Here is a 12,178-nt window from a genome sequence, read left to right on the forward strand (position 1 = left end):
AGAGATATGTCATAACGTATATAAAAGTGAATTTAAATTATATAGATAAAAATAAAATATATAGTTTCATTTGTAAAATTGAGTGTCCACTTGGTGCAGTTCACTGCATTAGGTGTTTGGGAAGTACAGTGAAACATTCCCTGCCCATAAGATGCTTGCATGCTAACAGGAGAAGCAAACATAAAAATTTATAACTTGAGAGGTCAGATAGAAAAAAGCAGATATATGAACATGCGTGCTAAGAAGATGTAAAGCGGCAATTAGTGCCTGGTACATAGTAAGTGCTTAATAAATACCACAATTATTATAAGTGCTAGAGTTTGGCTGAAGAGATGATGTGATTCAGGGTGCTGGGAAACGCAGCAAGGAAAACTTTTTTTAAAATGGTATTTGGTAAGCAATTTACTAAGCACTGGGATTGAATACAGTCCATGTCCCACATACAGCTCACAGTCTTAATCCCCATTTACAGATGAGGTAACTGATGCACAAAAAAGTTAAGTGACTTGCCCAAGGTCTCACAGCAGAAAAGTGGGTCTGTATGGCATCTAAGTTCTGAAGACCAAGAGATTAACACTGATAATCTGTTTTGTGAAGTTTGGAATGCTTCAAATGGGTGTCATATTCCTTTAAGCTACAAAAATCAAATTGACCTCCATATTCAGCCATTACTTTTGTCTATGTCTAGCTACCTGGGTGACTACATTTAATGCTAGTATTTAACATTTTACTCTGAATAATGTTGCCAGGAGTCCTGCACTTTTTGGGACCATAACTCCATTGTCTTGAAAGCCCTGTCCCTTTCCCACTTTCAGCTCCAAAAAATGGAATGACTGTTTATGGCCAAATAGATAGAGCATGGGCCTGGGAATCAGAAGGCCCTGGGTCCTAATTCCAGCTCCGCCACTTGTCTGCTGTGTGACCTTGGACAAGTCACTTCACTTCTCTGGGCCTCAGTTCCCTCATCCATAAAATGGAGATTAAGACTGTGAGCCCCATGTGGGATCGGGACTGTATCCAACCTGATTACTTTCTATCTAACCCATGGCTTAGTACAGTGGATAGCACATAGTAGGCACTTTACAAATACAATTATTATCATTTATTATTATTTGTGAGTGGTAGCAGTTCACCCTGGACACTTTTCAACTGATATGACTGATTAAATCATCAATCAGCTACTTCATCTAACATTTCTAAGCTCCTTGTGGGCAGGGAACGTGTCTATTAATTCTTATTGCCTTGTTGAACTCTCCCAAAGTGCTCAGTAGAGTCTCCTGCAGGTAGTTGTGCTCAGTGAATGCCATCGATTGATTGATTGGACGAACTTGTCATCTTTTTAATCTTTTAGGGTAGCCAAATATGCCTAGAAACTATCAAAATCCAGACCAGCTGATGGCACCAATTGAAAATTTTAAGGATGGAGGTTCCTCAGTAATGTGGTGTGGATCTGGTACAGGATCCTGGGAAGTGCAATGTGGTGGTCAGCTCAGTTTCTCTCCCCTCCCACACCCTTCAATCCTAACCGACGGCACATCTCCTCCCTGGAGGTCTTCCCTGACAGTCTGTCTTTCCTCTTCCCACACTCCCTTCTGCATCACCCTGACTTGCTTCCTTTATTCGTCCCCCCTCCCAGCCCCACAGCACTTATGTACATATCTGTAATTTATTTATTTATGTAAATATCTGCCTCCCCCTCCAGACTGTAAGTTAGTTGTGGACAGGGAATGTGTCTGTTTATTGTTATATTGTTGTACTCTCCCAAGTGCTTAGTACAGTGCTCTACACAGAGTAAGTGCTTAATAAATGCAGTTGACTGAACTGAATGAATGAAGATGCCGAGGGCCTGGATGTCAGGGTGGGGATGAGGCAGTCTTAGTGGATTCGCTTCCCTCTTTGGTGGAGCGGGTTTAATCTTAGTAGCCTTTGAAGGCAGAGATCATGTCACTTGAGTCTGTTGTATTCTCCCAAGTCTGTAGTAAAGTGATCTACACAGTATAAGTGCTCTGTAATTACTACTGATTGATTGCCTGTAATGGCATCTACAAAAATGGTCACTGGAAAAGAGGGCGTTTAATACAAAAATAGAAAGTACTCAGTAACTTGTCCAACGTATATTCAACTATTTATTCCACATTTTTCTCCTTGTTCTACCCCGTCTGATACTTGTTCTGTCTACTGCTCCTACTATTTGTCAGTTGTATACCTGTCTCTCCGATTAGGTTGTAAATTCATAATGGACTGGGAATGTATCTTCTACTTCTGTTGTATCTTTGCAAGTACTTGACAGCATGTTTCACTTTATAGGTTCCCAGTAAATACCACCATCACTGCTACTCTGGAACATACATAATCTGGCAGTGTCAGATCTCCCCAGTACATTCAGGGTGGACTCATACCTATCCATCAAGGATGGACACAGTTTGGGCTGCACAGGGAAGAGAACTAACAGGATTACCAATCACTGACTAAGCTCCTGTTAGAGGAATCAGTTGGTCTGCCTTCTTTCCTGCAGGTTTCTCCTTTCAACATATTTTATTATTCTGGGTTAATGTTGGAAGAGGGGAAACTAGTTTAATTACTAAGGAAGTAAAGACTGATAAAAGCAATTTTCCTTATGTCATCTTTTCTAAGGAAGTCCAGTAACTACCTCAGTAAACTCAATTTTATGTTTGTCTTAGATCTACCAGATGAAATACAATTATGATATATTAATGAAACAACTGTGGCTAATAGAGGATATTTTTCATTGTGTAATATAATTAGACAGGTTCATGTGAAAGGAAATGTTGATTGCTGGGAAAACATGAACAAATATAGGAAATTATTTTGCAACAAGAGAAAAACAATGTGCAATAGATATATAATAATCAAAGTTGAATTTCATGGAATAATTTACATTTTTTCAATAAGCTGGGGAATCAGATATTCATGGTACCATATGCTTAAACTTCAAAGAAAAAATGGAGAATTAGGTGCCCAGATATGAGTCTATAATGGATTGCTAGATTTTAATAGAACCAAGCTGCCAATTTGTGTTGTTTTCAAAATATCTGAGGCAGAGTGACCTAGTGGAAAGAATGCAGGCCTGGTTATCAGAGAACCTGGGCTCTTAACCCAGCTCCACCACATGTATGGTGAGTGTCCCTGGGCAAGTCACTTCTCCATGCCTCAGTTTCTTCATCCGTAAAATGGGGAAGTAATACCTAGATTGTGAGCCCCCTGTGAGACAGGGACTGTGTCCAATCTGATTATCCCAGTTCTAGATCAGTGCTTGGTATATAGTAAGCACTTAAGAAATGTCATCATCATTATTACGTTTATTATCATCTGTTGTCATTAATGATTCTTAAGAAATAAACTTGTGGTTTTGTTTGACATTACTGGAATACCATTTTTATCTTAAAGAACAATTCATCCTTATTAGTTATTTTCTTATATGAGGTGATTCTGCCGCCCATTTTATAAAGATACTCCGTTAGAAGAATTTTCGGCCTGACCCCCTATTTTCTTTGCTAAAGGTAAATTGACCACTTATCAACCACTGATATTGAAGTCCCTCTAGACTGTAAGCTCATTGTGGGCAGGAAACATGTCTACCAACTCTGTATTGTACTCTCTGAAGCACTCAGTACAGTGTTCTGCATATAGTAAGCACTCAATAATTACCATTGATGATGATGATATGATGTTTAGACTGTGAGCCCACTGTTGGGTAGGGACTGTCTCTATATGTTGCTAACTTGTACTTCCCAAGCGCTTAGTACAGTGCTCTGCACACAGTAAGCGCTCAATAAATACGATTGATTGATTGATGAAATGAAACATTTTTTGAAAAACAAGAGCCATGTGTTGGGGAAAATGAATTCACTCAGAGCCTTTTAACAGAATGCATATTTCAATTCAGTGTATTTTTCTGTGTCAAGGAGAAAAATGTCAAGGGACAAAAATGGTCGTTGCCCATGATCTCACACCGGTCTTTTCGAATATGCAATTGGATGCTGGTCCTTGACATCTGTTGTCGCTACCCTTCACATTCTCAATTCTTAGCCATATGGACAGTTAGGAAGAAGGAGAGGGATAGCCCAAAGTAGAGTTGCGGGCAGTGTGGGAATGCCTTATTTGTAGAGGTAACATAAATTGGCTTAGAAAATATACTTATGACAACAGGAATACTTCTTTTCTACTTCAAAACGTAGTTCTTTTGAGTGTTACAAAGGTGATATCCTACTGTCCTGAAAGACTTAGAAGTTAAGTCCTTGAACACCCAGGGTAATTAAGCCTAATTAGATCTGCCTTAAGGGCAAACCCTCTGTGTAAAAATAAGTAAATAAAAAAAATAAAACCCTAAATCCACTCGTTTCTTAATGGCAAAATGTTCATTGTCTCATTCGCTATTAAACCAAAAAGATATTTGCAATTAGTTGCACTTTTGGTCATTTTCTGTATCAGCTAAAATCTGTACGGCTGAAATATTCACAGGTAATATTTGATTCCAGAGATGTGTTTTCAAATTTAGCTCCTAATTGTCCTGGAAGCCTGCCAGTCTTTGGGGATAGGTGTTGGTTCTTAGCTGATTTATTTCTGATATTCTAATTTGCTAATCGTATCTCCTCTGATGTTCTTTATTAAGAACAACTAGGGTGATGATATTCTTTAGTGAAACTAATAGCTTTTCCTAACGGCCTTCCTTTTAGCACCCTCATTGCAAAACTGTCGTTTTTCAGAATAGGTTGGGAGCAGAAGGAAAGGTCAGACATGTAATCAGACAAGTGATAAGGGATGTATTTTAGACTGTGAGCCCACTGTTGGGTAGGGACTGTCTCTATATGTTGCCAATTTGTACTTCCCAAGCGCTTAGTACAGTGCTCTGCACATAGTAAGCGCTCAATAAATACGATTGATGGTGACGTATCCCTTTAAATGTCCATCATTGATCCTGGAAGAAACAGGGTGTGATGGAGATGATAATGACATATCAATGGAGATAACAATACATCAATGGAGATAACAGTGACACATCAATTAATCAATTGTATTAATTGAGCACTCACTGTGTGCAGAGCACTGTACTAAGTGTTTAGGAGAGTACAATGTATAACGGAGTTGGTAGGCACATTCCCTTCCCAAAATAAGCTTACAGTCTTGAGAGCTAGCCAAAACACTTCAAAACAAATAGGGCTTACTTCTTATATTTGACTAACCAGAATAGTGAAAAATTTGCTACGATCTCTCATTCAATAGAGTCATCATCCTTCTACACTGTGAGCCCATTGTTGGGTAGGGACCGTCTCTTTATGTTGCCAACTTGTACTTCCCAAGCGCTTAGTACAGTGCTCTGCACACAGTAAGCGCTCAATAAATATGAATGAATCAGCATATTGTGCTGTTCTATCAACCCGTTGAACCTAGAATTTTTCTCCAGAGTCAAGGAGGTGTTTTCAAGGAGGTGTTTCCTCACCAGCCCCCATTGCAGCAGAAGCATTCTATTTCCCTTCCCGATCTGAAAGCTTTTAAAATGTTTAACTCCTTCCAGGCCCAAACTTTCTGGCCTCTCACCCTGATCTTGTGCTTGCCTCCTCCCTGCATTGCACCATCTAAATGCATCCTTGATTGCTTACTTCACATTCCATGCCAGCTGTGGATGCTAGACTGTAAGCTCATTTTGGACAGGGAATCAGTCTACCAGCTGTGTTATATGGTACTCTCCCAAATATTTAGTACAGTGCTGTGCACACAGTAAGCAGTTGATAAATACAACTGATCGATTGATAGAGGGTCTCAACTAATATTCATTTGAGGTCTGATAATAGGTGTTTCCTGTGGATCTTAGTCATTTTTTTTAGCTTAAGTCCTTGCAGACTTGACCAGTGTGTTTTTTGTTCAGTCCAAATTACAGTCTCCTATATCCAATACATTTTGGCTTTTGTTTTGCAGTCCTCTTTAACAAATAATGACATTATCTTTGTGAAGTTGCATGCCCCGTGGGAGGTTCTGGGAAGATATGCTGAAGTTATGAATGTAAGAATGCCTTTCAGGTAAGTGGAAACACTCTTTTTGCTGTTGCTCTTTCTCTGTAAGCATACCTTCTTTTCTGCTTCAGTAAAACTAGGAAAAGTGAAACTGGAATTATAGTATAAAAAGCTAAGACAAAATACATTGTGAGAGCCAAATAATGAATTAATTACTTTAATAATAACCAATAGTTAAGAATTCTGTAAGGAAAAATATTTTCAAATATAATTTTCATTTCCTCATAGCAGGTCCTTGCTCCTCTTTTAAATATCCCTTAGCAATCCCGGTTATAAATGACAATTTATTTGAAACCCAAAGAAAAATAACTAAATGGGGCATTGCCAAAGTGTACCCTGGGAAGGAGTCACGCTATAAACCTTCAGCAACTTGAAATCCCTGGATTACTTATATATTTGCCCAGGAGGTACTATCCAGAAGATTAATAGACAAATAATTGACTCTAAATAAGCACTATGCTAGATTGAATGTTACAGAATCAATGTTCTGGGAAGGGCTTAGGTATTTCTAAATAGGTAACTTAGTTTAGATTTCTTTAGAGCAATATGATAAATTTTATATTGTGAATTGCATTGTTTTGCTTTTTAAAGACTTGGATAAAACCAAGAAATTTGCAGGTTATAACAGTGGGCAGGTTTACAGATATATGAATCTGTTCGTACAAAGCAGGTTCTCTTAATGATGCTGCTTCTATTAAGGAGAAACAGTGTGGCCTAATGGAAAGAGCTTGGGCCTGGGAGTCAGAGGACCTGAGTTCTAATTCTGACCCCTCCTCATGTCTGCTGTGTGACCTTGGACAAGTCATTTCACTTCCTCTGTGCCTCAGTTACCTCATCTGTAAACTGGGGATTAAGTCCGAAAGCCCAATGTTGGACATGGACTGTGTCCAACCCAGTTATCTTGTATCAAAAAAAATGACCGTTTCTGTAATTTATTTATATTAATAAACCTCCCTCACCTCCCATTAGATTGTAAGCTTGTTCTGAGAAGGGAATTTGTCTGCCAACTGTTTTGTATTGTATTCTCCCAAGCGCTTAGTACAGTGCTCTGCACACAGTTTGCGCTCAATATATACCATTGATTTTTCAATCTGTCAGTAGTTTTGAGTGCCTACTGTGTGCAGAGCACTGTAAGCAACACTTTGGATAGTATAATAGAATAAGTAGACATTCTTCCCCTCAGAGAGCTTACAAACTCTTTGATATACTTCCCTCCTCATATTAGCTACTTCTTGGATCTGGAGGATTGATTTTTTTCCAAGGGAGAGATTTGCATAGGATTTCAAATGATCTGCGCTGGATTTCAAATGATCTGCGCTGTGTAGTTTTAAGCGCTCTAGTGATATCCTTTGGTCTAATACAGCTTAGGCCAATGAAAGGCCACCAAACAAAGCAGTGGAGTAATTTAAATGATAGGAAATTACCAGTAACTTCAGCATCCACAGCATTTTCCTAAATGTTGCATTTTCACAACTGCCCACCTACACTAAATAATCTAAGTGATACAATCCCTTCCTTCCTTTTTCGGGAATGAGATTAGCAATTTTTCTGATGTGGATTATAGAAACTTCACCTCCAGTGAGTGACAAATTCAGAAGGACCTGGAGCTTGGCATTTCTGACTCTTTTAAACATATCCCATGGTGAAAAGCAAAGAGCTGTGTATGGCCAACACGTTTGTGACATCCGAATTTCTCAGTTTTCTTTCTGTTCAATTAAGCTCGAACACAGCAAAATCCATCTTCATTTATATTGATTCTTCTCCTGTAAAAAGTTGATCTCAGTGAAAAAAATTCCAGGAAATTTAAGTATTTCCATGCCTGTATTTTCCTTTTGTCATTCAACATCACATGAGCAGGGTGAGAGAGGAGACTTAGACATTAACATTTCTATCAACTCTGTTCCCTTGTACTCTCCCAAGCATTTAGTACAGTGCTTAATACTCTGCCTAGAGTAAGTACTCAAATACCACTTATTGAATGATTGATAATGATTCAAGAACTGATACCCGGAGTTCCTGTTAGAATTCTCACTGTTAATCTCTTTTTAGTTTTTTCCTCCACCTCTTACAGGCTTCTATCTTCAATCTCCTTTCCTTCCTTGCTAGTTCAAACTGTAACTGACGATGGGTTTTCTTCTCGACTGGCTTCATTTTTGCTGTTCTTCCAGGAGAAAAATCTATTACCTGCCCCGCCGGTACAAGTTCATGAGCAGGTTAGTAATATACTCAATCTAGGTCACGTTTCATGTGTTCATTAATCTGTACAATATGACAATAACAAAAAGATACAAGATGAGAAGGTACTAATTTGACTCTTGGGAAAGCAGCTATTTCAGGTTGAAGTTTAAAAATGCCCTTTCAAAGCCTTTTCCACAATAAATAAATCCTACACATGTGGTAAGAATTGATCTCATGTGCAGATATGTCCTTTGGAGGTTTTATCACATTTTATTATCATCAAGTGCCGTCGTGTAGTTTCCGATTTATCACATATCCCGCCAAATAAGCTGAGACATTAAATTCCATAGCCTTTATCATCCTCTTTGATCGGAGTGCTAGATTTTTCAAATAAACATGTTTCTCTTAACCAAGTCACTGAAAAGCTGCACTAAAATAGCTCAGATTAATTTGAAAACTAGTACTACTGAAGAAACCTAAAATGTGTTCTACTGCCACATTTGTTCATAAAAAAAAATATCTTCCCAGAGTAGGTGATGCTGTCTTGGGATTTAGTCTACCCTGATCATAGAAAATACATTCTTACATTACTTCAATCAGGACCCATAAAAAAATTCTTCATAATAATGATAATAATTGTGGGTTTGTTTAGTGCTCACTATGTGCCGAGCCCTGAACTAAGTGCTGGGATAGATTTTACAGATAAGAAAACTGGTTGCTTAGAGAAACAAGTGACTTGCCCAAGGTCACATTTGAGGCAACTGATGGAGCCAGAATTAGAACCCCGATTTCCGATTTCCAGGTCTGGACTCTTTTCACTAGGCCACACTGCTTCTCTTCTTGAAAATATAGCCCTTAAAATGCTAGGTGCAGGTGGTACATGATTTCTACTCTTCAAAGGCTTGTTCCTTCTTAAATGGACTCTAGTAGTTTGGCTAATTTAGTTTTGAAAAGCCAGTGATCAGATATCTGAACCATAGAATATTTTTAGACCTTTCACTTCTTGGTCCACAAGTCGGGTTCATTCTCTTGTTTGGCACAAGAGACCAGCATTGCCTGGTAGATAGAGCCCAATCCTGGGAGGTGGAAGGACATGGATATCTTTAGACTGTGAACTTATTGTGGGCAGGAAATGCATCTGTTACAGCGTTATACTCTCCCAAGCGCTTAGTAAGTGCTCATAAATACAATTGATTGATTCTAATCCTGATACTTGTCTGCTGTATGACCTTGAGCAAGTCACTTCTCTTTGCACGAGAATCTGTAAAATGGGGAATAAGACTGTGAGCCCCATGCGGAACAGGGACTGTGTCCCACCTGATAAGCTTGTATCTACCTCAGTTCTTAGTAAAGTGCCTGGCTCATAGTAAGCGCTTAACTAGTACCATAAAGTAAAGAAAGAAAGAGAGCACTAAATCAGGAATCAGTAGGAAAAGGAATCCTTTTCTACCCTCATCCTCATCTTAACTGAAAAACACTGTGGTCTGTGCTGGCAGCTGTAGTCTAGCTATTTGGTGGAGGGGAAAGTGTTTTGTTTCTGTGCTTCAGTTGTAATACAACAAAAGTGTTTCCAAGAGCATAGAATTGGCATCACTGCAAACAGAATAATTGGCTTAGGGCTTACTGCTAGTTTGTCTGATATGCTTGATTCAGGCCCTTTTCTGTAGTCAGAACTGTGTACAAGAGTGGGAGACATTTTCCAGTTCATTTTAACTAATAATTCTTTTAGCATCTTTGGTAAAGTAGTAGGTGGCATGGAAAGTTTTCACACATCTCTAAATTTTTCTAAGGAAATGTGTTGTGTCCCTGTATTTTCAATGACCTCCCATTTTCCCATAAGTGGGAGTTGTGTTCTTGCAAAATGCCATGTTATGCAACACTCAAGCTTCAAGACTCACCAATTCTGACCCACTCATGCGTACGGTTGGAGAAATTGTTTTTTCCAGTACTGAGGTGCTCAGTATCCAAACAGGCTCATGTTGTCAGTCAGTCGGTCAGATTTATTTAGCGCTTACTGTGTTAAAGCACTGTAATAAGTGCTTGGGAAAGTACACTATAACAATAAACAGACACATCCCCTGCCCACAATGAGCTTACAGACCAGACGACCGGTCCCTAATTTGCAAACAACGTTTTGGCCAAAACACCTAGTGAAAGCAAGCATTGTGACAACCGTTACATTTGGCAAAAAACAGGATTAGATTTACCTAACTTGAAAACTTTTGGAGAAGTTGAAAAGAGAGAGGAAAATCAACATTAACTAAGTTAGCCAAACAATTTTTTATTTTCCTTAGACTTTCCAGTACCCAAAAGTAAAGTATGCACAAGGTTTAGTTCTTTGGGTTTCTTCCATTTCAGATCATCTCCTTTAAAGGTTGCTTGCTGATGACTTTCTTCTCAGAAACATTGGGTGGCTCCAGTTGTTTCATTTGTCAAGTTAAAATGGTTTTCAAAACCTACTCTCTAACCAAACTATGCTAATCCCCTGCTAATCGTAGCATGAATCTTCCTGACTAGTCAGGCAAATCTATGTATTGTTTTATTGTCCCTGCATGTGATTGACTCCCCTATTTCTGAACTCTGCATAAATTGCATCTAAAATACCTTCTGACCTCTGTACAATTGTGTCTCTCTCTCCATCAAAGCAATGCTAAACTCCCCATTTCCACCAAACCATTCTTCCTACCTTCTGTAACTCCAGTCACTTCCACTCATTTTAACACTTAGGGATGTTGCCATCTTGTCGTGGGCAGGAAATGTGACACTATTGTTGTATTGTACTTTCCCAAGCGCTTAGTGAAGTGCTCTGCACACAGTAAGCACTCAATAAGTAAGATTGAATGAATGACTCTAACTGAAACAGAATATTTAGTGTTTCTTCATTTTTATTTTGTCTGGTATTTAAGTGCTTACTTTGTGTCAAGTGCGTTCTAGGCGCTGGGAGAGATAGCAGCATGGCTCAGTGGAAAGAGCCCGGGCTTGGGAGTCAGAGGTTGTGAGTTCTAATTCCAGCTCTGCCACTTGTCTGCTGTGTGACCTTGGGCAAGTCACTTCACTTCCCTGTGCCTCAGTTCCCTCATCTGTAAAATGGGGATGAAGACTGTGAGCCCCACGTGGGACAACCTGATTACCTTGAATCCCCCCAGTGCTTAGCGCAGTGCTTGGCACATAGTAAGCGCTTAACAAATGCCATCGTTGTTATTATTGTTGTATTCATTGACCGCATGCTGTATGCAGAGCCCCGTAGTAAGTGCTTGAGAGAGTACAGTAAACAGAGTAGGTAGAATCAATTATTAGGCAAAAACTCCTCACCTTCAGCTTCAAGGCTGTCCATCCCCTCGCCCCCTCCTACCTCACCTCCCTTCTCTCCTTCTTCAGTCCAGCCCACACCCTCCGCTCCTCTGCCGCTAATCTCCTCACCGTGCCTCATTCTTGCCTGTCCCGCTGTAGACCCCTGGGCCACATCCTTCCTCTGGCCTGGAATGCCCTACCTCCACACATCCACCAAACCAGCTCTCTTCCTCCCTTCAAAGCCCTACTGAGAGCTCACCTCCTCCAGGAGGCCTTCCCAGACTGAGCCCTCTCTTTCCTTTCCCCCTCCTCATCCCCCCGCCTTACCTCCTTCCCCTCCCCACAGCACCTGTATATATGTATATATGTTTGTACATATTTATTACTCTATTTATTTTATTTGTACATATTCTATTGATTTTATTTTGTTAATATGTTTTGTTTTGTTGTCTGTCTCACCCTTCTAGACTGTGAGCCCGCTGTTGGGTAGGAGCCATCTCTATATGTTGCCAACTTGTACTTCCCAAGCGCTTAGTACACTGCTCTGCACACAGGTAGCGCTCAATAAATATGATTGAATGAATGAATGAATAAAAGAATCATGTTGGACAAAGTGTCTCACATGGGACTTAGAGTCTAAGTAGCATCTTCATGTATTGAAGTTATGGTTTAATGTA

General features: G+C 39.6%; 1 protein-coding gene across 1 annotated transcript in view; it reads left to right on the plus strand.

Moving 5' to 3' along the window:
* Positions 1 to 12,178, plus strand: part of ANO4 (anoctamin 4) — a 181,513-nt gene that overhangs the window by 97,850 nt on the left and 71,485 nt on the right. Inside the window, exons 8-9 of the mRNA XM_038756674.1 lie at positions 5,938 to 6,038; positions 8,201 to 8,245. Of these exons, the coding sequence (XP_038612602.1) occupies positions 5,938 to 6,038; positions 8,201 to 8,245 (146 nt within the window). The remainder of the gene's footprint in view (positions 1 to 5,937; positions 6,039 to 8,200; positions 8,246 to 12,178) is intronic.

This window comes from Tachyglossus aculeatus, chromosome 14, assembly GCF_015852505.1.
Source record: "Tachyglossus aculeatus isolate mTacAcu1 chromosome 14, mTacAcu1.pri, whole genome shotgun sequence".
NCBI lineage: Eukaryota > Metazoa > Chordata > Mammalia > Monotremata > Tachyglossidae > Tachyglossus > Tachyglossus aculeatus.